This window comes from Heterodontus francisci, unplaced genomic scaffold (assembly GCF_036365525.1).
Source record: "Heterodontus francisci isolate sHetFra1 unplaced genomic scaffold, sHetFra1.hap1 HAP1_SCAFFOLD_410, whole genome shotgun sequence".
NCBI classification, from domain to species: Eukaryota; Metazoa; Chordata; class Chondrichthyes; order Heterodontiformes; family Heterodontidae; genus Heterodontus; species Heterodontus francisci.
The window spans coordinates 704,205-732,062 of NW_027140485.1; the positions used below are offsets into that span (position 1 = coordinate 704,205).

The 27,858-nt window shown below is 46.7% G+C and overlaps 1 protein-coding gene across 1 annotated transcript in view; it reads left to right on the forward strand.

The window, feature by feature from the left end:
- LOC137359980 (adenylate cyclase type 8-like) overlaps window positions 1–27,858 on the forward strand; it is a 264,866-nt gene that overhangs the window by 165,749 nt on the left and 71,259 nt on the right. The window contains exons 14-22 of the mRNA XM_068025574.1: window positions 250–351; window positions 2,477–2,607; window positions 4,262–4,382; window positions 6,029–6,141; window positions 7,023–7,120; window positions 9,550–9,713; window positions 10,279–10,442; window positions 12,191–12,272; window positions 12,859–13,017. Coding sequence (XP_067881675.1) covers window positions 250–351; window positions 2,477–2,607; window positions 4,262–4,382; window positions 6,029–6,141; window positions 7,023–7,120; window positions 9,550–9,713; window positions 10,279–10,442; window positions 12,191–12,272; window positions 12,859–13,017 — 1,134 coding nt within the window. The remainder of the gene's footprint in view (window positions 1–249; window positions 352–2,476; window positions 2,608–4,261; window positions 4,383–6,028; window positions 6,142–7,022; window positions 7,121–9,549; window positions 9,714–10,278; window positions 10,443–12,190; window positions 12,273–12,858; window positions 13,018–27,858) is intronic.

A 27,858-nucleotide genomic window follows, 5' to 3' on the forward strand; every position in this document is an offset into this window, starting at 1 on the left:
AGAGATTGGGACTTGTTTAGGATTGATATAGGACTGTGGGGAGAGTACGGGGTATTGGGATTAGTTTTGGATTATACAGGGCTATGGGAAAAAATGGGGCTGTGGGATTGTTTGAGTTGCTTCATGAAAGAACCAGCACAGCATGATAGGTAAATGACCTTCTCTGATACTGTAATCATGCACGGTTGTAAATTTGAAAATTCATCCTCCAGGGCTCTGGTGATTCTGACTTGTGTTATCTCTCCTTAGATTTGGTGCACCAATTTGAACCCATTTGCAGATATTCATTATAACATCACCAACTGGAATGAGCTTGGTGTGTGGTCAACGAGCATCTGTAATCAGACTGAGGTATGTTGCGCATTGGTTTACACAACTCTGTCTCATCACTGATTTCCTTTTATTGAGGGAGGTTGATTGAGGGCCCATGCCATATTACTGTGAACAGCAGAGATAAGGAACATCACGTGTTTAAATAACTCTCCTTGCTCTGTCTCAGGTAGTAGAACTGAGATGAGAGAAGGGGAAGTGTCTGTTTTTGCCGAAGTCAAACTGACAATAGGAAAAGATAAGGGTCTTTAGGAGGAAGAAAGAGAGTAGAGTTAAGTGGTTTATGGACGGAATTTGAGGACACGGGCATTGCGACTGGTTGCAGTGGCAAGGAAGGAATACCTGCTGTAGAAAGAGTGGAGATCACTCAGATATTGTGGAGTGAGACCTGGGATTGGATATTCAAAACAGGGTCAGGAACCCAACGCCCAGATAATTTCCAGGCCCCGACCCTGCGCCTCACCTTTGTCACTCATGCGATGCTATCTTGAAATGTAAATGCCCTAATTGGGCAGGAGGAGAACTTGAAGCCCAATTAGTGGCACCGAGCACCTCCAGGAGGCGAGAGCTGTCTCCAAAGCCTGAGTGGCAAAGGCATGATGGGGCCTGCTGCTGCCTTGCCAAAGAGAGCAGGCATCTTGCTAGAGAGCCGGCAACATAAAACAAGACAGTGTGCAAACATCCATATCTAAGGTCATGCACATGATCCTGTGGAAGATCTCTGAGGGTTCCGACTGTTGTGCACTGGAATGTTGGTGTTTGTTGGAATCCATATTGAGAATTCCAGTGCCGACCTCCCCTGTCCCTTAACGAGTTCCTCGAGGAGCTTTTACTGGGCTGTTAATTGAAGGCGAGCGAGTTCCTCATTCCCTCCCTGCTGCCCTCACTTTAAACACTGGAGTCTGTCCCAAATGTGTTGGGATCCAGAGACACCCTCGGGGACCAAGATTTGTTTTAATCACGTCTGTACTTGCTCACAATCCTGCTGCATTTGAAAATGCTGCCCCTGCATGATTTGGAAAACAAAGCTGACGATCCTGTGATCTAACTTAGTGAGACACAGAGAGACAGACATGCTGGGAGAGGGCAACAGTGAGAGGTGCATAGGACTTTGTTGGGGATAGGAGCTGCTTTAAAGACTTGACTGCACTGGAGATTGAGGGCTGGACAATGGTTGTGAAGAGTTCAATACTCAAGGCAATGAAAGCGTGGGTTAGGGTTTCTGCACCATTGAGGGAGAGGGGTAAGGAACCAACTGGACAATGTTCTTGAGGCAATAGATCATATAGAAGCTCAAAAGTTCAGCTTGGAGATTAAGCAGGCCACTTAGCTTGTGTTACTGTAGATTTAACTTGAGGGAGTAATGAAGAGTGTGAATTTTTTTTATATTTGTTCATGCAATATGGCATCACTGGCCAGGCCAACATTTATTGCCCATCCCTAATTGCCCCAGAGAAGGTGGTGGTGAGCTGCCTTCTTGAACAGCTGCAGTCCATTTGGGATAGGTATACCCACAGTGCTTTTAGGAAGGGAGTTCACGGATTTTGACCCAGCGACAGTGAAGGAACGGTGATATAGTTCCAAGTCAGGATGGTGTGTGACTTGGAGGAGAACTTGTAAGTGATGGTGTTCCCATACATTTGCTGCCCTTGTCCTTCTAGTTGGTAGAGGTCGCGTGTTTGGAAGGTGCTGTCTAAGGAGCCTTGGTGAGTTGCTGCCGTGCATCTTGTAGATGGTACACACTGCTGCCACTGTGCGTCAGTGGTGGAGGGAGTGAATGTTTGTTGATGGGGTGCCAATCAAGCAGGTTGCTTCATCCTGGGTGGTGTCGAGCTTCTTGACTGTTGTTGGAGCTGCACCCATCCGGGCAAGTGGAGAGTATTCCATCACACTCCTGACTTGTGCCTTGTAGATGTTGGACAGGGATTGGGGATAAAGCCTGGCTACCCGACCCGAACCCGACCAAACCTGACTACATGTATCGGGTTCGGGTCGGGTTGGGTCTCTATTCTGTGTCCAGCATTTTGGCTCGTGCTGGGTCGGGCTCGGGTTGGCTGTGGTTGGGTTTTATTTTGTATTGTTTCTTTTTAATCTACGTTTTGACACAATTTTTTTTCTGTACTAATAACCTGTTTGATATTTTCAGATCGGGTCGGGCATGAAAAAAAAATTGAAGGACTCGGGCCTAGCTTGGGTTCGGCTTGGCTGTGGTCGGGTCAAGCCGGGGTCGGGTTTTAATTTTATACCCGAGCCAGACTTTAATTGGGGAGGCAGGAAGTGAGTTATTTGCCACAGACTTCCCAGCCTCTCCTGCTCTTGCAGTCACAGTACTCATATGTCTGGCTTAGTTCAGTTTCTGGTCCATGGTAAGCCCCAGGATGTGTATAGTGGGAGGTTCAGCGATGGTAATGCCATTGAAAGTCAAGGGGAGATGGTTAGATTCTCTTGTGTTGGAGATAGTTATTGCTTGGCATTTGTGTGGCGCAAATGTTTCTTGCCACTTATCAGCCAAAGCCTGGTTGTTGTCCGGGTCTTGCTGCATATGGACTCGGACTGCTTCAGTATCTGGGAGTCACAAAATGGTGCTGAACATTGTGCAATCATCAGCAAGCATCCCCATTTCTGTCCTGATAATGGAAAGAAGATCATTGATGAAGCAGCTGAAGATGGTTGGGCCTAGGACACTACCCTGAGGAACTCCTGCAGTGATGTCCTGGGACTGCGATGATTGACCTCCAACAACCACAACCATCTTCCTTTGTGCTGGGTATGACTCCAACCAGCGGAGAGTTTTCCCCCGATTCCCATGAACTTCAATTTTGTTAAGGTTCCTTGATGCCACACTCGGTCAAATCATAGAATCATAGAGTTATACAGCACAGAAACAGGCCCTTTGGCCCATCGTGTCCGTGTCGGCCATCAAGCACCTATCTATTCTAATCCCATTTTCCAGCACTTGACCTATAGCCTTGTATGCTCATCTAAATATTTTAAGTGCTCATCTAAATACTTCTTAAATGTTGTGAGGGTTCCTGCCTCTACCACCCCTTCAGGCAGTGTGTTCCAGATTCCAACCACCCTCTGAGTAAAAAAGTTTTCCTCAAATCCCCTCTAAACCTCCTGCCCCTTACCTTAAATCTATGCCCCCTGGTTATTGACCCCTCCGCTAAAGAAAAAAGTTTCTTCCTGTCTATCCTATCTATGCTCCTCATAATTTTGTATACCTCTATCAGGTCTCTCCTCAGACTTCTCTGCTCTAAGGAAAACGACCCTAGCCTATCCAGTCTCTCTTCATAGCTGAAATGCTCCAGCCCAGGCAACATTCTGGTGAATCTCCTCTGCACCCTCTCCAGTGCAAGTACATTCTTCCTATAGTGTGGTGCTCAGAACTGTACACAATACTCCAGCTGTGGCCTAACTAGCATTTTATACAGCTCCATCATAACCTCCCTGCTCTTATATTCTATGCCTCGGCTAATAAAGGCAAGTATCCCATATGCTTTCCTAACCACCTTATCTACCTGTGCTGCTGCCTTCAGTGATCGATGGACAAGTACACCAAGGTCCCTCTGTACTTCCTTGGGTCCTATCATCCATTGTATATTCCCTTGCCTTGTTAGTCCTCCCAAAATGCATTACCTCACACTTCTCAGGATTACATTCCATTTGCCACTGCTCCGCCCATCTTACCAGCCCTTAATGCCAAGGGTAGTCACTCTCACCTCACCTCTGGAATTCAGTTCTCTTGTCCATATTTGGACAAAGATTGGAATGAGGAATGAGTGGCTCTGGTGGAACCCAAACTGAGCATCAAGGAGCAGGTTACTGATAGTACTGTCAGTGACACCTTCCATCACTTTGTTGATGAATGAGAATAGGCTGATGGGGTGCTAATTGGCCTGATTAGATTTGCACTGCTTTTTGTGGACAGGACATACCTTGGCACTTTTCCACATTGTCGCATAGATGCCAGTGTTGTAGCAGTATTGGAGCAGCTTGGTTTGGGCCGCTTCTGGTTCTGGAGCACAAGTCTTCATGACAACTGGGATGCTGTCAGGGCCCATTGCCTTAGCTGTGTTCACCCGTTCCTTGATATCATATAGTGAATCAAATTAGCCGAAGGCTGGCAACTGTGGTCGAGGGGACCTCAGAAGGAGGCAGAGATGGATCATCCACTTGGCACTTCTGTCTTAATTTGGCTGCAGATGCTCGAGCCTTGTCTTTTGCACTGATGTGTTGGGCTCCTCTATCATTGAGGATGGGGATATTTGAGGAGCCTCATCTTCCTCTGGTTAGTTGGTTAATTGACCACCACCATTCATGACTGGATGTGGCAGGACTGCTGAGCTTTGATCTGATCCGTTGTTATGGGATCGCTTTGCTCTGTCTATTGCATGCTGCTTCTGCAGTTTGGCATGCAAGTAATTCCTGTGTTATATTTTCACCAGGTTGACACCTCATTTTGAGGTTTGCCTGGTGCTGCTCCTGGCATGCCCTCCTGCACTCTTCATTGAACCAGGGTTGATCCCCCAGCTTGATGGTAATGGTAGAGTAATGGGGGATATGCCGGGCCATGAGATTACAGATTGTGGTTGAGTACAATTCTGCTGCTGCTGATGACCCACGGTGCCTCATGGATGCTCAGTTTTGAGCTGCTATATCTGTTCTGAATATGTCCCATTTAGCACGGTGATAGTGCCACATGACACAATGGAGAGTACGCTCAGTGTGAAGATGAGACTTTGTCTCCACAAGGACTGTGTGGTGCCCACTCCTACCAATACTGTCATAGACAGATGCATCTGTGACCGGTAGGTTGGTGAGGACGAGGTCAAGTATGTTTTTCCTTCTTGTTGGTTCTCTCACCATCTGCCACAGACCCAATCTAGCAGCTGTGTCCTTCAGGCCTCGGCCAGCTTAGTCAGTAGTGATGCTACCAAGCCACTCTTGATGATGAACGTTGAAGTCTCCCACCCAGAGTACATTCTGTGCCCTTGCTACCCTCAGTGTTTCCGCCAAGTACTGCTCAACATCATCTGAGGGAGGACGTTAGGTGGTAATCAGCAGGAGGTTTCCTTGCCCATGTTTGTCCTGATGCCATGAGACTTCAGGAGGACTCCCAGGGCCACTGCCTCCTGACTCTATGCCACTGTGCTGCCATCTCTGGGGGCCGTGGGGGGGGGGGTGGTGTGCTTCTGTCCTGCCGGTGGAACAGTACATATCCAGGAATGGTAGTGGAAGAGTGTGGGACGTTAGTTGTACGGTATGATTCAGGGAGTATGACTGTGTCAGGCTGTTGCTTGAGTAGTCATAAGACAGCTCTCCCAATTCTAGCACAGGTCCCCAGATATTGGTGAGGAGGACTTTGCAGTACTATCTGGGTAGGGTGTGCCTTTGTTGTGTCCGGCGGCTGAGCCAATGCCGGGTGGTCTGTCTGCTTTTAATCTTATTTTTTTTACACAGAGGGTGGTGAGTGCCTGGAACTTGCTGCCGGGGGAGGTGGTGGAAGCAGATACGATAGCGACGTTTAAGAGACATCTTGACAAATATATGAATAGGATGGGAATAGAGGGATATGGGCCCCAGAAGTGCAGAAGGTGTTAGTTTAAGCAGGCATCAAGATCGGCGCAGGCTTGGAGGGCCGAATGTCCTCTTCCTGTGCTGTACTGTTCTTTGTTCTTATTTGACTTTTATGTAGCAGTTTGATGCAACTGAGGGCTTGCTAGGCCATTTCAATCAAATTGCTATTGGTCTGGAGTCACATGTCGGCCAGACTGGGTATGGATGGCAGATTTCCTTTCCTGAAGAACAGTAATGAGCCAGGTAGGTTTTTAGGACAGTCCGGTGGTTTCATTGTCACCGGGAGTAGTTTTTTATTCCAGATTTATTAATTAATTGAATTTAAATTCCCGCAGCTGCCATGGTGGGATTTGAACCCATGTCTCTGGAACATTAGTCCTGGCTTCTGGATTACTAGTCTAGTAACATAATGATGTTGAAACTAGAGGCATGTAGGTGCTTGTGGGAATGGTTGTTTTGCTTTTACTGACAGGCTTATGAATGGGCACCAGTTGGTCACAGATGACAATGAATATTCTTTGCCGTAGTGCGATGTATGGCTTACTTTTATGAGAAGTGACTCGCCTTGGATTTTTAAAAAATCTGCTCTTGGGATGTGGGTAAAGATGGCAAGAATATACTTATCGCCTGTCCCTTGTTGCACTGAGAAGGGGTGGGGGTCCTTCTCCTTGGATTGTTGCAGTGGTGTTGGTGTTCCCACAGTGGTATTAGGTTGGGAGTTCCAGGATATTTTCTTGGGCACATTGAAGGAAGAGTGATATCTTCACTCTCATTCTATCCTGACACCAAGTCAGGATGCTGTGTGACTTAGAGGGGACACTTTAGCCAACGGTGTCACCGTGACATTGATACTTCTGCGGTTCTCGACGGTAGAGGTCACGGGGGAGGAGAGCTATCGAAGTAACCTTAATGAGTTATATTTTGCAGATTTTGCACACTGAAACTATAGTATGCTGGTGGTGGAGAGTGTAGTGATAAAGATGATAATGCTAGAGATTAACTCCTCTTGCAGGATACCATGTTCCTTGAGTTCTGCTGCAGATGCACGTTCAGGAATGAGCCACTTGTCACAGAGTACTTGCTCCCAGCCTCTAGAGATCTTATTGTTTTAGCCACAATGTTGCTCTGACTGGTCCAGTTAATGTTTTGCTGTTGTCAATGATAATCCAAGGCTATGGTGGGGCACTTGGCACTAATGGAGCTATTGAAGGTGATGGGGAGATGGTTGAACTTTCTCTCATTTCAGATCGTCATTGCCTTGCATCTGTGTGGCATGACCTGCCATTGGTCGACTTAATTCTGGATGTTATTTTCTTGTTGGTGGCATAACCTGGGGAGGATTAATAAAATTAATAAAATGTCCCTGTGATCTGATCTGGATATCCATGCCTTTTGGCCTGTGTGCTTCTTCAATCACTATGAAGGCGGATGTTATCATTACACATTTGGTGAAATTTGGTTTGAATTGTAAGCTGCTTTATTCCACGGGAAGGAGAACATACAGTTTGATAGGTATGATCAGAGTCACTTGTTTCAATCAATTCAACATGGCTTTGCGTAATGGTATAAAAATAATGAATATGCAATGCTGTTCCACTTTGGTGATTTGCCTTAAAGTAAATTAACCCTCGATATTCCCTGCTGCCACAGTCCCAGGTGGAAAAACTCTTTGCAGTCTCTCACCTTTTTCAGCCTTTTGCTGCGGGACTGTCAGGGCAGTCCTAGTTCTGAAAGACATAATGTCTGACTGACTGCAGTGGCAGCTTTTAGGTAAGGCTGAATTTACTGCCCACCCAAAGTCTAGCAGCATCATTTGAATTCAAATGAGCAACATTATCGCAGCAGCAATGAATATGGCCGATCACTTGAGCAGTAGTTCTCAGATTTTTCGTCCACAGACCACATTGGCGGGGCAAATGATCCCACGGACCTCCAACTGGTCCTACCCCACTCCTACTGGTCCTACCCCACACCCACTGGTCCTACCCATCTCCGACTGGTCCTACCCCACTCCCATTGGTCCTACCCCACTCCTACTGGTCCTACCCCACTCCCACTGGTCCTACCCATCTCCTACTGGTCCTACCCCACACCCACTGGTCCTACCCATCTCCGACTGGTCCTACCCCACTCCCATTGGTCCTACCCCACTCCTACTGGTCCTACCCCACTCCCACTGGTCCTACCCCACTCCTACTGGTCCTACCCCACACCCACTGGTCCCACCCATCTCCTACTGGTCCTACCCCACTCCCATTGGTCCTACCCCACTCCCATTGGTCCTACCCCACTCCTACTGGTCCTACCCCACTCCCACTGGTCCTACCCCACTCCTACTGGTCCTACCCCACTCCCACTGGTCCTACCCCACTCCTACTGGTCCTACCCCACTCCCACTGGTCCTACCCCACTCCTACTGGTCCTACTCCACTCCCACTGGTCCTACCCCACTCCTACTGGTCCTACCCCACTCCCACTGGTCCTACCCCACTCCTACTGGTCCTACCCCACCCCCACTGGTCCTACCCCACTCCTACTGGTCCTACCCCACTCCTACTGGTCCTACCCCACTCCTACTGGTCCTACCCCACTCCCACTGGTCCTACCCCACTCCTACTGGTCCTACCCCACTCCCACTGGTCCTACCCCACTCCTACTGGTCCTACCCCACTCCCACTGGTCCTACCCCACTCCTACTGGTCCTACCCCACTCCCACTGGTCCTACCCCACTCCTACTGGTCCTACCCCACTCCCACTGGTCCTACCCCACTCCTACTGGTCCTACCCCACTCCCACTGGTCCTACCCCACTCCTACTACTCCTACCCCACTCCCACTGGTCCTACCCCACTCCCACTGGTCCTACCCCACTCCCACTGGTCCTATCCCACTCCCACTGGTCCTACCCCACTCCTACTGGTCCTACCCCACTCCCACTGGTCCTACCCCACTCCTACTGGTCCTAACCCACTCCCACTGGTCCTACCCCACTCCTACTACTCCTACCCCACTCCCACTGGTCCTACCCCACTCCTACTGGTCCTACCCCACTCCCACTGGTCCTACCCCACTCCTACTAGTCCTACCCCACTCCCACTGGTCCTACCCCACTCCTACTGGTCCTACCCCACTCCTACTGGTCCTACCCCACTCCCACTGGTCCTACCCCACTCCTACTACTCCTACCCCACTCCCACTGGTCCTACCCCACTCCTACTGGTCCTACCCCACTCCTACTAGTCCTACCCCACTCCCACTGGTACTACCCCACTCCTACTACTCCTACCCCACTCCCACTGGTCCTACCCCACTCCTACTGGTCCTACCCCACTCCCACTGGTTCTACCCCACTCCTACTACTCCTACCCCACTCCCACTGGTCCTACCCCACTCCTACTGGTCCTACCCCGCTCCCACTGGTCCTACCCCACTCCCACTGGTCCTACCCCACTCCTACTAGTCCTACCCCACTCCCCCTGGTCCTACCCCACTCCCACTGGTCCTACCCCACTCCCACTGGTCCTACCCCACTCCCCCTGGTCCTACCCCACTCACTTTTGCCACAAAAAAATTCATCATAATTAATGGGAAGAATGGTGCTATTTTTGATGAGATACCAATGAGGTGATATAAAAACAGAAGGTGCTGAAATACTCAGCAGGTCAGGCAGCATCTGTGGAGAGAGAAGCAGAGTTAACGGTTCAGGTCAGTGGCTTTTCATCAATGAGGTGATGTCAGGTTCCAAGCTGGAAAGCTTCAGTCTCACGTCGGGCTCCACATTCAGCCAGTTCCTTCTCAGTAACGTAAATCTTGCTTATAAAATGATGCTGTTGTTACTGACGCTTATAACAACTTGTGCCGCAAGCATGGGAGCCGGTCTGGTTGTGTGACGTTGTGTGAGTGAGGGTTCTGGCCTGGTTCCCGCGAGGCCTCAAACTACCTCTCATTGTCTCCAGGCTGCTGCTCTCAAGTGCCCTGTCTGAAATCCAGTACACGTTAGTGTAAACCCTGTGAAACAAATCTTCAAATAATTCATACCTCAATCGTTTCCATAGAAAAATGGTCCAAAATCCACAATAGCGTCAGTCTCACAAATGCGCAACAAATGGTGTCAACTTCAGGGACAGCTTTCCCACAATTGGGAATGATTGACCTGGCAAGTGGGTGAAGATTAGTCCCTAGAATTACAACAATAATAGCTGGTAAAGGACAGTCTATACAATGGCCATTGCTGAACTAGAAGGTGACAATGGAGCATGGTCCAGCACCTTGAGGGGAGCACACAAAACCTGGACTGAATAATGAAGCAGATGCAGACAAGTGGAATGTGTGAAGTTGCTCTAATCCTGACATTGTGTCTTTTCTCAGTATTTTGAGCTGAGTGGGGTGTCATCAATGATCAGCTGTGCTGTCTTTCTTCATCTACACTCGATTGTGAAGCTTGTGTCTCTCATAGTAATCGTTGCCATCAACTCCTACATCACCCACATCAGTTTCATACACTTGAAGGCGGACCTGCTTGATTTGCCCAGGTAATCAATCTCACAGGGATCAGCTGATCGGATAGTGTTCAGAAATCACAAACATCCTTCCAATAGTGTGGGTCACAAAATTGCACATTGTGCTCCAACTGTGGTCTGAGTAAGATTTTGCATAGATTCACCATTACATCTCAACCTTTATATTATGTCATTAGAAGGTTACTGAAGAAATAAATAGTTCATTGAAAATGGAGGCAAAGTATCTTCTCAGTATCCCTGCTATTTCAGAATCATCTGTAATTTTAACTTACTCATCCCTCAATGGCCTTGTCCCCATTATCAAAGAATGGTTGCAGCCCAGAAGGAGGCCATTCAGCCCGTCGTGTCCGTGCTGTCTGTCTGCAAGAGCAATTCACCTAGTCCCGCCCCCTCCCCACTATTTTCCCATAGCCCTGCAAATTATTTCTCTTCAGATAATTGTCCAATTCTCTTTTGAAGGTCAAGATGGAATCTGTTTCCACCACACACTCAGGCAGAGCATTCCAGATCCTAACCACTCGCTGCATAAGAAAGTTTTTCCTCATGTCACCTCTGGTTCTTTTGCCAATCACCTCAAATAGGTGACTTCTGGTTCTCAATTCTTCTGCCAATAGGAACAGTTTCTCCCTATCTACCCTGTCTAGACCCTTCATGATGTTGAACACCTCTATCAAATCTCCTCTTAATCTTCTCCAACGAGAACAGGCCCAGCTTCTCCAAACTATCCACGTAACTGAAGTCCCTCATCCCTGGAACCATTCTCCTAAATCTTTTCTGCACCCTCTCTAATGCCTTCACATTCTTCCTAATATGTGGCTCCCAGAACTGAACACAATACTCCAGTTGTGGCCGAACCAGTGTTTTATACAGGTCATATAATAACTTCCTTGCTTTTGTCCTCTGTGCCCCTACTTATCGAGTCTGTATTTTGTGTGCTTTATTAACCGCCTTCTCAACCTGCCTACAACCTGCAATGATTTGTGCACATATACCCCCAGGTCTCCCTGTTCCTGCATCCCCTTTAGAACTGTACCCTTTATTTTACCTCTCCTCATTCTTCCTACCAAAATGAATCATTTCACACTTCTCCACTAAATTTCATCTGCCACTTGTCCACCCATTCCACCAGCCTGTTTATGTCCTTTTGAAGCTTATCACTGTCCTCCTCACAGTTCACAATACTTCCAAGGTTTGGGCCATCCACAAATTTTGAAATTGTGTCCTGTACACCCAAGTCTAGGTCATTCATATAGATCAGGAAAAGCAGTGATCCTAACACTGACCCTTGGGAAACCCCACGATATACCTGCCTCCAGTTTGAAAAACAAACGTTTTACTATGTGAAAGGTGCTATATAAGTGCAAGTTTTTGTTGTGTTGAAAATAATAATCTATTTGGTTAGAGATAAGAAATGATAGAGGGACCATTAATTACATTGCTGGGTATGTTCTACAGGCCACCATTTACACACACAGTCTCGGGCAGATGCCTGAAGATGACTGGGCTCCTGGGGCAACACTGACCTCCAGGGCCTAACTCTGGGCTCCTGGGGAACTGGTCACCTCCTAGGCCATGTCCTAACCAGAGCTCCCTGGGAAACACTTGTCTCCTAGGCCTGGGCTGCTGTGGAAAAGTCACCTCCAAGGCCTAGGCCTGGGCCGCCAGGGAAACCGACCTCCTGGGCCTGGGCAATGAGAATTTGTGACATTTTTGCAGATGTGTCTAATTATGTTTTTGTTTCTTTCTCTCTCTACTTTCAGCGCCTCCAACAAATGGCATCGGGGGATCACTTTTATACTGATGTTCATGTTTATCGTGGCAGTCTTTTACCAAGGACGGCAGGTAAGCTAACCTCCTTTCTCAGCCTGTCCACTTGTGTGACTCTCTGTTGACTGCAACTGTAGAACTGTGTTCAGGAATGTATCAGCCTTGTCCTATGCCTGTTCCAACACCTCCCTGCTTGCTTTCCTGCTGTTCTGCTGAAGGGGGTTATTTCTCTCAGGTGAGGTTGGGTAATTCTAACAGATGGTGACTGCTCCCCCCACCCCTCCCCCCAGTATAGGAAGCTTGTAACTGATCCACTGAGATCAGAAAGTGGGAGGTTCACATGCTACATTCAATTCCCTGGTCAGTGCTGAGTTAGCTCATCTCAACCGCATTGCTCCAACCAGCCTGTCCCGAGGGAGAGAGGGTGTGCCGGTCCCAGTGGGGGCAGGTGGGGGTGGTAGGGGGGAGCTCATCCCGGAGGGAGAAGCATTCCTAGGGAAGGTTGGGTGGGGGGTGGTGCTCAGGGGGTGTGCCAGTCTTGCGGGGAGTGCCGGTCCCAGTGGGAGAATGCAGGTCCTGCAGGGCCCATATAAACACAGACATGCCACAATGCTGCCAGTGTTCAGACTGACCAAACCTCTTTCTCCTCTGTGGCCAACAGATTGAAGCGACAGCCCGACTGGATTTCCTGTGGAGGCTGCTGGCCAGACAGGAAATGGACGAGATGGCGGAGCTGCGGAAACACAACGAGAGTCTCCTTAACAACATGCTACCCAGTCACATTGCAAGGCATTTCCTCGACAGAGACCCAGGCGATGATGTATGACAATATCCCCATTGTAAATTTAGCAGCAAGTATCAGCCGAGCTCTTAATCCCTTAGATTAAGCTCACACCTGCAGAGCAAATTTATCACGTAATACCCCCAAACACTCCAGTTGACAGCATGGGGTTAGATACAGAGTAAAGCCCTTTAGAAGAGCTGTCCAGTTTGATCCAATGCCCACTCATTCCCCATGGTTCTGCTAATGTTTCCTTGAAAGTATTTATCCAATTCCCTTTTGAAAGCCACTATTGAATCTGCTTCCACCATCCTTTCAGGCAGTGTATTCCAGATCATCATAACTCACTGCATCCAAAATATTTCTTCATTTTGTCTCTGGCTATTTTGCCAAATACTCCTGGTTACTGACCCTTTTGCCACTGGAAACAGTTTCTCCTTGTTAACGGTATAATAACTGTTCATAGTTTCGAACATCTACAAACATACGAATTAGGAGCAGGGGGAGGCCACTCAGCCCCTCTAGTCTGCTCTGCCATTAAAAAGACCATGGCTGATCTGATTGTAACCTCAACTCCACATTTCCACCTATCCCCAATAACCTTTCAACCCCTTGCTTACCAAGAATCTATCTACCTCTGCCTTAAAACTATTTGAAGACTCTGCTTCCACCACCTTTTGAGGAAGAGAGTTCCAAAGTCTCATCTCTGTCTTAAATGGGCGACCCCTTATTTTTAAACAGTGACCCCTAGTCCTAGATTCTCCCACAGTGGGAAACATCCTTTCCACATCCACCCTGTCAAGACCCCTCAGAATCTAATGTTTCAATCAAGTTGCCTCTTACTCTTCTAAACTCCAGTGATACAAGTCTAGTCTGTCCAATCTTTCCTCATAAGACAGCCCGCCCATTCCAGGTATTAGTCTAGTAAACCTTCTCTGTACTGCCTCCAACGCATTTACATCCTTCATTAAATAAGGAGACCAACACTGTACACAGTACTCCAGATGTGGTCTCACCAATGCCCTGTATAACTGAAGCATAACCTCCCTACTTTTGTATTCAATTTCCCTCGCATTAAATTAATTAAATGAACCTGTGTACTAACCTTTTGTGATTCATGCACTAGGCCACCCAGATCCCTCTGCATCTTAAAGCTCTGCAATCTCTCACCATTTTGATTATCTGCTTCTTTTTTTATTCTTGCTGCCAAAATGGACAGTTTCACATTTTCTCACATCATACTCCATTTGCCAGATCATTGCCCATGCAATATCCCTTTGTAGGCTCCTTATGTCCTCTCCACAAGTTACTTTCCTACCTATCTTTGTGTCATCAGCAAATTTAGCAACCATACCTTCGGTCCCTTCATCCAAATCATTTAGATAAATTGTAAAAAGTTGAGGTCCCAGCACTGATCCCTGTGGCACACCACTCTTTACATCTTGCCAACCAGAAAATGACCCATTTATGCCTACTTTCTGTTTCCTGTTAGCTAGCCAATCTTCTATCCATGCCAATATGTTACCCCCGACACCATGAGCTTTTATTTTCCGCAATAACCTTTGATATAGCAGTTTATCAAATACCTTCTGGAAATCTAAGTACAGTACATCCACCGGTTCTCCTTTATCCACAGCACATGTAACTCCCTCAAAGAAGAACAAAAAAAAGAACAAAGAAAATTACAGCACAGGAACAGGCCCTTCGGCCCTCCAAGCCTGCGCCGATCAAGATCCTCTATCTAAACCTGTCGCCTATTTTCTAAGGGTCTGTATCTCTTTGCTTCCTGCCCATTCAAGAATTCCAATAAATTGCTGCAACATGATTTCCCTTTCACAAAACCATGTTGACTCTGCCTGATTACCTTGAATTTTTCTAAATGCCCTGCTATAACAGATGTTAAGCTAACTGGCCTGTAGTTTCCTGCTTTCTGTCTCCCTCCCTTTTTGAATAAAGGAGTTACATTGGCTATTTTCCAATCTAATAGAACCTTCCCTGAATCTAGGGAATTTTGGGAAATTAAAACTAACGCATCAACTATCTCACTAGCCAGTTCTTTTAAGACCCTAGGATGAAGTCCATCAAGACCTGTCAGCCCGCAGCTCCAACAATTTGCTCAGTCCCACTTCTCTGTTTTACAAAGGTTTAGTCTAACATCCTGCTTTTGAACTCTGTTGTGTTCGTCCTTCGAGACAAGGATGACCATGTCCATCGTCTGGGTGTTTGGTAGGGTTCCAGCGGTTATGTAGGTGACTGCTAAGGCTGATCTGCATCTGTTAGGTTTTGTTGCAAATAGGACAGGATACCACAGATGACTGAGTTTTGAATGAGCTGCTGGCTGAGGATTTCCTCTTCTTGCGTTTTCTCTCTGCCTCTGATATACGCTTGCTTTCGAAGGAGGCTGCACCTTTTTCCTATTTGGTTGCGCCAGGTGCAGCCATCCTGGACAAGCTTCTCTCAGGACTTGGGGACGATATCAAAATTCCTAAGCAAAGCCTTCAGAGTGTCCTTGTAACTCTTCCTTTGACCGCCATGAGAGTGTACCCCAGACTCAAGCTCACCCTAGACGATTGGCTTTGGTAAGCGAGTGTCAGGCATTCTGGCTACATGAGCAGCCCAACTCAATTGTGACTGTGAAAATATGGTGTGGATGCTTGGCATGGCTAGCTCAGGTGAGCACCTCAGTGTCTGGTATTTTGTCCTGCCATCTGATCTTCAGAAGCTTTCAAAGGCAGCTCAAGTGAAAGTGGTTGAGCTTCTTCACATGACATTGGTACACAGTCCAAGTCTTATGTGTAGAGCAGACTGGGCAGGACTATTGCTCTGTAGACCTGCAGTTTGGTCGGCAGAATTACTCCTCTTCATTTCCAGACTGATGTTCAAAGTCTGCCAAAGGCTACACTTGCTTTGGCAATTCTTGCATATGTCTCGTCATGGGTCTGGACAGCTCAGGAGACTGCTGTCAAGATAAGTGAACTTATCCACTGCTGACAGGTTCTCATCATGGACTGAAACCTTAGGCAGAAGATAGGGCTTTTCTGCAGCAGGCTGCTACAATATTTCTGTTTTCTCTGCACTGATCGTAAGGCCAAAGTTGTTCCATGCAATGCAGAATAAGTCCACGCTGCATTGCATGTCCAGCTCTGAACCGATAACTAGTGCACAGTCACGGCAAACAGGAAATCGCAAAGTATGTCTTTGGAGACCTTGGACATTGCTCAGCATTGTCTCAGATTGAGCAGCTTCTGGTCCATGCAATATCTGATTTCAATGCCAGGATTACCATCATGGCATGCATTGGAGAGCATGGCAATGAAAAACATGCTGAAGAGGGTTGGTACTAGCACACAGCCCTGCTTAACTCCTTGAGTAACTGCGAATGGGTCAGAGACTCACTATCATCCAGGAAACATGTGAGCATGCGTCATGGAACTATTGAACCATTGTGATGAATTTCTCAGAGCAGCCAAATTTCTCCATTCCCTTCTAAAGGCACTCATGACTGACTGTGTCGAAGGCTTCGGTCAGGCCAACAAACGTAGTGTATAGGTCCGTGCTCTGTTCTTGGCATTTCTCCTGGAGTTGTCTAACTGAAAACACCATATTAGTGGCTCCTCGACCTGTTCTGAAATGACCCTCACTCTCTAGCATCAGATCCTGGTCCACATGTCCAGAACGATTCTGGTGAAGATTTTGCAGGTGATGGAAATGAGTGAGATTCCTTTGTGATTGTTGCAAGATTGGCAAGTTTCTTTCTGCTTGTACAGGTGGACAATGGAGGCATCTTTGTATTCTTGCGGAATGGTTCCTTGCTCCCACATCGACTGAAGGAGGTCAGTGAGATTCTTGACCAGGCATTGGCCTCCAGCCTTGTAGACCTCAGCTGGGATATCATCAGCACCTGGAGCTTTACCGTTTGACAGGAGTTCCATAGCTTCAAAAAAAAGTTTGGCACAGTGGCTTGGTGGGTTAAGCACCTATCTTGTAAATGGGGCATCCAAATGTTGGTCTCCACATTTCATGGCTTTGTACTTCTATGATTCATTTATCTTTGTACTCTATTTCTAAAGACTAGGATCTCGTATTTTTGAACAGCTTTATCAAGATGTCCTCCCAGAAAATTTGTGTATGTACACTCCCAGGTCTCCCCGTTCCTGCACTCCCTTTAATATTGTGCCATTAGTTCATGTTGCCTCTCCCCATTCTATACCTCGGCTAATAAAGGAAAGGATTCCATATGCCTTCTTAACCACCTTATCGACCTGTCCTGCTACTTTCTGGGATCTGTGGATATTTACTCCAAGGTCCCTCAGTTCCTCTACACTTCTCAATATTTTCCCATTTATCGTGTATTCCTTTACCTTGATTGACCTCCCCAAATGCATCACCTCACACTTCTCCAGGTTGAATTCCATTTTCCACTTTTCTGTCCATCTGACCAGACGATCAATATCTTCCTGCAGCCTACAGCTATCCTCCTCGCTATCTACCACACGGCCAATCTTTGTGTCGTCTGCAGACTTCTTGGTCATGCCCCCTACATTCACGTCCTTGATTAACCTGTGCCTTTCTAAGTGACAGTTTATCCTGTCTCTCAGAATAGATTCCAATAATTTGCCCACTACTGAGGTTAGACTGACTGGCCTGTAATTATTCGGTCTATCCTTCGCTCGCTTTTTAAACAGAGGTACAATGTTGGCAATTCTCCAATCCTCTGGCACCACACCTGTATCCAGTGAGGACTGGAAAATGATGGTCAGACCCTCTGCTAGTTCCTCTCTTGCTTCTTTTAACAGCCTAGGATACATTTCATCTGGCCCTGATGATTTATCAACTTTCGAAGATGCTGATCACATTAATACTTCCTCTCTCCCTATGTTTATCACATCCAATACTTCATACTCTTCCTCCTTAACTGCAATATCTGCATCGCCCTCCCCCTTTCTGTGAAGACAGACGCAAAGTATTCATTAAGAACCATACCAATATCTTCCGCCCCAACACGTAGGTTACCTTTTTGGTCTTTTATGGGCGCTACTCTCTCCTTAGTTATCCTCTTACTCTTAATGTATTGAAAAAATATCTCTGGGTTCACCTTGATTTTGTTTGCCAATATTCTTACATGCCCTCTCTTTGCTTTCCTAATTTCCTTTTTGATTTCACCCCTTCTACACTCCTCTTGGCTTTCTGTAGTATTGAGTTCTCGGTGTCGGACATAAGCTTTCCTTTTCTGCCTTATATTACTCTGTAAGCTCCTTGACATCCATGGGGCTCTAGATTTGGCCGTCTCACCCTTTTTCTTTGTGGGAACATGTTTTCTCTGAACCCCTTGAATCTCCCATTTGAATGCCTCCCACTGTTCTGACACTGATTTACCTTCAAGTAGCTGTTTCCAGTCCACTTTCACTAAATCACTCCTCTGTTTAGTAAAATTGGCCTTGCCCCTATAGATTCTTGATAAGCAAAGGGGTGGAAGGTGGAATAATCAGTTCAGACATGAACTTAGGCTCAAGGGGCTTACTCCTGCACCGAATTTGTATGTTCATATTCCCCTCCTTTTTGAACAGGGGTGTAACATTTGTACTTTGTCAGTCCTCTGACACCTCTCCCATGTCTAAGGACGATTGAACACTTCTGGCCAGAGCCTCCACAACATCTGCCGTTGCTTCGCTCAGTAACCAAGCAACCCATGTTTTACTACTTTGAGTACTGTTAATCTTTTAAGTACCTCCTCTTGATTTTTATCCTATGCAGTTTTTTTTATTATTTGTTCATGGGATGTGGGCATCACTGACTAGGCTAGCATTTATTGCCCATCCCTAATTGCCCTTGAACTGAGTGGCTTGTTAGGCCATTTCAGAGGGCAGTTAGAGTCAACCACATTGCTGTGGGTCTGGAGTCACATGTAGGCCAGACCAGGTAAGGATGGCAGATTTCCTTCCCAAAAGGACATTAGTGAACCAGATGGGTTTCTACAACATTGGCAGTGGTTTCATGGTCACCATTAGACTAGCTTATTTTTAAATTCCAGATTCATTAAGTGAATTTAAATTTCACCATCTGCCATGGTGAGATTCGAACCCATGTCCCCAGAGTATTAGACTAGGCCTCTGAATAACTAGTCCAGCAACATTACTACTACACCACCACCTCTCCTCCTTTACTGTGATATTGGCAGCATCCTCTTCTTTAGTGAAGACAGATGCAAAGTATTCAGTCTGTACCTCAGCCATGCCCTCTGCCTCCATAAGAAGTTCCCCTTTTTGGTCTCTAATTGGCCCCAGGCTTCCTTTAACTATCCTTTTATTCTTTATGCTTGCAAAATTGACTGGCTTGTAATGACATTGTGGAGGCATGGTGCTGTTCTACCTGTCTGTTCCACTGCTGGCTGATGCATGGCATTGCTGCATAAGAAGGGCGCATGAAGATGTGTCCTCTGTGTGCACTGGAAGACCTTGAATGAATGCTGTCCTGACGTCACATAGCCCAACCAGCTGATAAGATACCAGGATTCCAAATTTGGACAACGAATGTGCAGGCAGCCTCTTGGCTGTTTACTCTGCAAGCAAGAAAAGTGAAGCTGCAGGATGGGCCCTGTGCTAGCATTATTTAAAGGGCCAGGTTGCCCAACTTGCAGGTAAAGTAACAAAAGAACAAAGAACAGTACAGCACAGGAACAGGCCATTCGGCCCTCCAAGCCTGCGCCGATCTTGATGCCTGCCTAAACTAAAACCTTCTGCACTTCCGGGGACCGTATCCCTCTATTCCCTTCCTATTCATATATTTGTCAAGATGTCTCTTAAACGTCGCTATTGTACCTGCTTCCACCACCTCCCCCGGCAGCAAGTTCCAGGCACTCACCACCCTCTGTGTAAAGAACTTGCCTCGCACATCCCCTCTAAACTTTGCCCCTCGCACCTTAAACCTATGTCCCCTAGTAACTGACTCTTCCACCCTGGGAAAAAGCTTCTGACTATCCACTCTGTCCATGCCGCTCATAACTTTGTAAACCTCTATCATGTCGCCCCTCCACCTCCGTCGTTCCAGTGAAAACAATCCGAGTTTATCCAACCTCTCCTCATAGCTAATGCCCTCCAGACCAGGCAACATCCTGGTAAACCTCTTTTGTACCCTCTCCAAAGCCTCCACATCCTTCTGGTAGTGTGGCGACCAGAATTGCATGCAATATTCTAAGTGTGGCCTGACTAACGTTCTGTACAGCTGCAGCATGACTTGCCAATTTTTATACTCTATGCCCCGACCAATTAGGGCAAGCATGCCGTATGCCTTCTTGACTACCTTATCCACCTGAATTGCCACTTTCAGTGACCTGTGGACCTCTCTGCCTGTCAATACTCCTAAGGGTTCTGCCATTTACTGTATACTTCCCACCTGCATTAGATCTTCCAAAATGCATTACCTCACATTTGTCCGGATTAAACTCCATCTGCCATTTCTCCGCCCAAGTCTCCAACCGATCTATATCCTGCTGTATCCTCTGACAATCCTCATCACTATCCGCAACTCCACCAACCTTCGTGTCGTCCGCAAACTTACTAATCAGACCAGCTACATTTTCCTCCAAATCATTTATATATACTACAAAGAGCAAAGATCCCAGCACTGATCCCTGCGGAACACCACTAGTCACATCCCTCCATTCAGAAAAGCACCCTTCCACTGCTACCCTCTGTCTTCTATGACCGGGCCAGTTCTGTATCCATCTTGCCAGCTCACCTCTGATCCCATGTGACCTCACCTATTGTACCAGTCTGCCATGAGGGACCTTGTCAAAGGCTTTACTGAAGTCCATATAGATAACATCCACTGCCCTTCCTTCATCAATCATCTTTGTCACTTCCTCAAAAAGCTCAGTCAAATTAGTGGGACACGACCTCCCCTTCACAAAACCATGCTGCCTCTCGCTAATAAGTTTGTATGTTTCCAAATGGGAGTAAATCCTGTCCCGAAGAATCCGCTCTAATAATTTCCCTACCACTGACGTAAGGCTCACCGGCCTATAATTTCCTGGATTATCCTTGCTACCCTTCTCAAACAAAGGAACAACATTGGCTATTCTCCAGTCCTCTGGGACCTCACCTGTAGCCAATGAGGATGCAAAGATTTCTGTCAAGGCCCCAGCAATTTCTTCCCTTGCCTCCCTCAGTATTCTGGGGTAGATCCCATCAGGCCCTGGGGACTTATCTACCTTAATGCTTTGCAAGACACCCAACACTTCCTCCTTTGTGATAATGAGATGACTGAGAGTATCTACACTCCCTTCCCTAGGCTCATCATCCACCAAGTCCTTCTCTTTGGTGAATACTGATGCAAAGTACTGATTTAGTACCTCGCCCATTTCCTCTGGCTCCGCGCATAGATTCCCATCTCTGTCCTTGAGTGGGCCAACCCTTTCCCTAGTTACCCTCTTGCTCTTTATATACGTATAAAAAGCCTTGAGATATTCCTTAATCCTGTTTGCCAATGACTTTTCATGACCTCTTTTAGCCCTCCTAACTCCTTGCTTAAGTTCCTTCCTACTGTCTTTATATTCCTCAAGTGCTTCATCTGTTCCTAACCTTCCAGCCCTTACAAATGCTTCCTTTTTCTTTTTGACTAGGCTCACAATATCCTGCATTATCCAAGGTTCCCGAAACTTGCCAAACTTATCCTTCTTCCCCACAGGAACATGCTGGTCCTGGATTCTAATCAACTGACATTTGAAAGACTCTCACATGTCAGATGTTGATTTACCCTCAAACAGCCGCCCCCAATCTAAATTCTTCAGTTTCTGCCTAATATTGTTATAATTAGCCTTCCCCCAATTTAGCACCTTCACCCGAGGACTACTCTTATCCTTATCCACAAGTACCTTAAAACTTATGGAATTGTGGTCACTGCTGCCGAAATGCTCCCCTACTGAAACTTCGACCACCTGGCCGGGCTCATTCCCCAATACCAGGTCCAGTACGGCCCCATCCCTATTTGGACTATCGACATATTGTTTCAAGAAGCCCCCCTGGATGCTCCTTACAAATTCTGCCCCATCCAAGCCTCTCGCACTAAGTGAGGACCAGTCAATATAGGGGAAGTTAAAATCACCCACCACTACAACCCTGTTACCTTTACATCTTTCCAAAATCTGTCTACATATCTGCTCCTCTACCTCCCGCTGGCTGTTGGGAGGCCTGTAGTAAACCCCCAACATCGTGACTGCACCCTTCCTATTCCTGAGCTCCACCCATATTGCCTCGCTGCATGACCTCTCTGAGGTGTCCTCCCGCAGTACAGCTGTGATATTCTCCTTAACCAGTAATGCAACTCCCCCACCCCTTTTGCATCCCCCTCTATCCTGCCTGAAGCTTCTAAATCCTGGAACATTTAGCTGCCAATCCTGTCCTTCCCTCAACCAAGTCTCTGTAATAGCAACAACATCATATTTCCAAGTACTAATCCAAGCTCTAAGTTCATCTGCCTTACCTGTTATACTTCTCGCATTGAAACAAATGCACTTCAGACCACCAGTCCCGCTGTGCTCAGCAACATCTCCTTGCCTGCTCTTCCTCTTAGTCTTACTGGCCTTATTTACTAGTTCCCCTCATTTATTTTACTTGCTGACCTACTGCTCTGGTTCCCACCCCCCTGCCACACTAGTTTAAACCCTCCCGAGTGACGCTAGCAAACCTTGCAGCCAGGATATTAGTGCCCCTCCAGTTTAGATGCAACCCGTCCTTCTTGTACAGATCCCATCTGTCCCTGAAGAGATCCCAATGGTCCAGATATCTGAAACCCTCCCTTCTACACCAGCTGCTCTGCCACGTGTTTAGCTGCACTATCTTCCTATTTCTAGCCTCACTGGCATGTGGCACAGAGAGTAATCCTGAGATTACAACCCTTGAGGTCCTGTCCTTTAACTTTCTACCTAACTCCCTACACTCCCCCTGCAGAACCTCGTCACTCTTCCTGCCTATGTCATTGGTACCGATGTGTACCACAACGTCTGTGTTCACCCTCCCCCTTCAGAATGCCCCCTGTCCGTTCAGAGACATCCTTGACCCTGGCACCAGGGAGGCAACATACCATCCTGGAGTCTCTTTCACGTCCACAGAAGCGCCTATTGTGCCCCTGACTATAGAGTCCCCTGACTTTAGAGTCGCCGGCGGAAAGGGCTATCACCAGGGGGCATAATTTTAAGGTGATTGGAGGAAGGTTTCGGGGAGATGTCAGAGGTACGTTCTTGACACAGAGAGTGGTGGGTGCGTGGAATGCACTGCCAGCGGTGGTAGTGGAAGCAGATACATTAGGGACATTTCAGCGACTCTTGGATAGGTACAGGGATGATAGTAGAATGAAGGGTATGTAGGTAGTTTGATCCTAGAGTAGGTTAAAGGTTCGGCACAACATCGTGGGCCGAAGGGCCTGTACTGTGCTGTACTGTTCTATGTTCTATAACTATTGCTCTTCTGCGCTTTGTCCCTCCCTCAGTGCCAGCCATGGTGCCACTGCTCTGGCTGCTGCTGCTGTTTTCCTGATAGGCCATCCCCCCCAACAGTATCCAAAACGGTATACTTGTTAGAGAGGGGGATAGCCACAGGGGATTCCTGCACTGACTGCCTGCCCCATCTATCGGTCACCTTGGATGTAACCACTTCTCTAAAACTCCTGTCTATGACGCTCTCCGCCACTTGCATGCTCCTAAGTGTATCCAGTTGCCGCTCCAACTGATCCATGTGGTCTGTGAGGAGCTGCAACTGGGTACACTTCCTGCAGATGTAGTCGTCCGGAACGCTGGAAGCGTCACGGACCTCCCACATCTCACAGGTGAAGCACTTCACCCCTCTAACTGACATTTCTAGCACTAATTAATAAATTAATTTAAGATAAATAAATACTTATTAAATCCTTACTAAATTGTTATAACTATATGGTCCCTAGTGCTAGATTCATACTATAAATGTTAAATGCTAACTAAATACAGTAATGTCCTCCCTCTGGTTTAGTTACTCTACTTATTAATTAGTTAATTAGGGTTTTAATCAATTTTTATCAGTGTTTTATTTTCAAATTCAGTTAAAAAAAATTCCCTACCAGCCAATCAGGTCACAGCTTTCCTGTGAAGTCACTCAGTTTTTTTTTACCAGAGGTAAGTTTTTTATACTTACTGGTCCGGAACTCTGCCCTCCGTGTCTTCTTCCAGTCAGCTGTGTTCTTTGGAAGCTCTGGGCTCCCCTCACTGAGGACAGGTAGGAAATGAAAGGATCTCCTCACTCCCTCCTTACCGAACTTCCTCACTTCCCAAACTTCCACTGCAGCACTCTACTGCAACCCACTGTAACTTTTTTACTTTTTCTATTGCAAACAGTACTCAGGATTGTTTTTGAAGATGTTGTGGTGCGTTTTTGGATTTGCCAGAGAATGTTTCTGCATTCTCACAGTGGTGTGGCCAGAGGAATGGGTAGCCTGACCAAGCAAAGGCTGCAAAAGAAATGGGGACAGCAGTGGAATTGCTTCTGGGTCTGGTCATTAAGGCCTAGGTCATTAATATATATATCAGGAAAAGCAAGGGTCCCAACACTGATCCCTGGGGAACTCCACTACAAACCTTCCTCCAGCCCGAAAAACATCCATTAACCACTACTCTTTGTTTCCTGTCACTCAGCTAATTTTGTTTCCATGTTGTTACCGTCACTTTTATTCCATGAGCTACAAGTTTGCTCACAAGTCTGTTGTATGATACTGTATCAAACGTCTTTTGAAAGTCCATGTACACCACATCAACAGCATTGCCCTCATCAACCCTCTCTGTTATTTCCTCAAAAAACTCCAGCAAGTTAGTTAAACATGATTTTCCCTTAAGAAATCCATGCTGGCTTTCCTTAATTAACTCGCATTTGCCCATGTGACTATTGATTTTGTCCCGAATTATTTTTTCTCGAAGTTTTCCCACCATGAAGTTAAACTGACTGGCCTGTAGTTCCTGGGCTTATCTTTACACCCTTTTTTGAACAATGGTGTAATATTTGCAATTCTCCAGTCCTCTGGCACCACCCCCGAGTCTAAGGAAGACTGAAGGGGCCTCTGCGATTTCCACCCTCACTTTCCTCAGTATCCTTGGATGCATTTCATCCGGCCCTGGTGTTTTATCCACTTTAAGTACAGACAGCCTATCTAATACTTCCTCTTTATCAATTTTAAACCCCTTTCGTGTCTGAATTACCTCCTCTTTCAACATAGCCTGGGTTGAATCTGCTTCCTTGGTAAAGACAGATGCAAAGTATTCATTTAAAACCTCAGCTATGCCCTCTGCCCTTTCTGGTCCCTAATCGGCTCCACTCCTCCTTTCACCACCCTTTTACTATTTATATGCCTATAGAAAACTTTGGGATTTCCTTTAATGCTAGCTACCAGTCTCTTTTCATGCTCTCTCTTTGCTTCTCTTATTTGCTTTTTCACTTCCCCTCTGGACCTTCTATATTCAGCCTGGTTCTCAATAGCATTTTCTACCTGGCATCTGTCATAAGCACACTTTTTCTTCTTTATCTTAATCTCTACCTCTTTTGTCATCCAGGGAGCTCTGGATTTGTTTGCCCTACTTTTCCCCTTCGAGGAAATATTTTGACTGTGCCCGAACTATCTCTTCTTTGAAGGTAGCCCATTGTTCATCTACTGGTTTTCCTGCCAGCTTTTGACTCCAATTTATTCACCCCAGCTCCATTCTGATCCCATTGAAGTTGGCCTTCCCCCAATTAATTATTCTTACCCTGGATTGCTCTTTGTCCTTTTCCATAGTTAGCCTAAACTTTATGATACAATGATCACTATCCCCTAAATTCTCTCCTACTGATACTTGATCCACTTGGCCCACCTCATTCCCAAGAACCAGGTCTAGCAGTGCCTCCTTTCTCATTGGACTAGCAGCATACTGTTGTAGAAAATGTTCCTGAACACACTCTAGGAACTCTTGCCCCTCACTGCCCTTTACACTACTATTATCCCAGTCAATGTTTGGATAATTGAAATAACTACTCTGTAATTTTTGCACTTCTCTGTAATTTGCTTGCACATTTGTTCCTCCATGTCCCTCCCACTAACCGGTGGCCTGTAGACAACACCGAGCAATGTGACTGCACCTTTTCTGTTCCTTAGCTCTAGTCAATTAGATTCTGTCCTCGACCCTTCTGTGACATCCTTTTTCTCCAGCACTGCAATGCTCTCCTTAATCAATAATGCCACCCCTCCTCCTTCGTTCTCTTTCCTATGTTTCCTGAATACCTTGATCCAGGAGTATTTAACACCCAGTCCTGCCTTTCTTTGAGCCAGGTCTCTGTTATAGCCACAACATCATATTTCCACATGGCAATCTCTGCCTGTACCTCACCAGTCTTATTAACCACACTCATTCACAAACATGCACATTAACCCTGATTTAGACTTTATTACTTTGTCCCTTACTCTGACTCCACCTATTCCCTACTCCAGTGCTATCTATCTTCCCCAGTATTCTGTGCACCTTGGTATTCCTCTCTGATACTTGCTCCTGGTTCCCACACCCCTGACAAGTTACCAGTTTAGCTTCCCTCCAATCTGAGCTCCCTCTCAGGTTCCCATCCCCTGAGAATTTAATTTAAACCCTCCTCAACAGAACTAGCAAATCTCCCTGGAAGGATATTCATCCCAGTCCTGTTAAGCTGCAACCCGTCCATCTTGTACAGGTCTCACCTGCTCCAGAACCGGTCCCAATGTCTCAGAAATCTGATGCCCTCCCTCCTACACCAGTTCTCCAGCCACGTGTTCAATCGCTCAATTCTCCTATTCCTATGATCACTAGCACGTGGGATTGGGAGTAATCCTGAGATTACTGCTTTTGAGCTCTTGCTTTTTAATTTCCTTCCTAGCTCCCTAAAATCTGCTTTCAGGACTTCAATCCCCTTCTTACCTGTGTCATTGGTACCAATGTGGACCACGACCTCTGGCTGTTCACCCTCCCCCAGAAGAATGTCCTGTAGCCGCTCCGTGACATCCTTGACCCTGGCACCAGGGAGGCAACACACCATCCTGGAATCATGTTTACTGCCGCAGAAACGCCTGTCTGTTCCTCTAACTAACGAATCCCTTATCACTACTGCTCTTCCACTCTTCTTCCTCCCCTCCTGTAAAGCTGATTCACCTGTGGTGTTACAAACTTGGCTCTGATTCCACTCCTCTGCGGAACCATCACTTTCAGCAGTATCCAAAGTGAAAAAATGATTAGCGAGTGAGATCATATTAGGACTCCTGCGCTACCTGCCTCGTTCTTTTAGACTGACTGGTGGTCACCCATTCCCTATCTGCCTACATTGCTCCTAACCTGTGGTGTAACCACCTCCCTAAACGTGCTATCCACGTAGTCCTCTGCCTTGCAATGACTCCAGCCACCACTCGAGTTCCGAAACCCAGAGCTCAAGCTTCTGCAGCCGGTGACACTTCCTGTCGATGTGTTTGTCTAGGACACATGGTGTGTCCATAACATCCCACATACCACAGGCTGTACATTCCACTCAGCAGAGCTGCCCTGCCATACCTTAACTTTACAGACTATTTATTATAAGTAGAATAGCTTACCAGGTACTCACCAAACAGCTCCTTCCACTGCACTGAAGCAAGAACCAAATACTGGAGGGTTAAAAAGTAGAAAATGGAGCACCTCCTGCCTCTTGAAAGAACTCACCACTCACCAAACTCCAATCTCCACACTCAGCTTGCAATCTGCACTCCGTTTGCACCCAGACCTCTGTATTTATGCCTTTTGAAGCTGAAACTGCAGCAAGCAGATTTGACCGGTCAACTACTTAACTAATCAGCTACTCTGCAGTAGAGCCTGTTAATCCCTACTTAAGACTG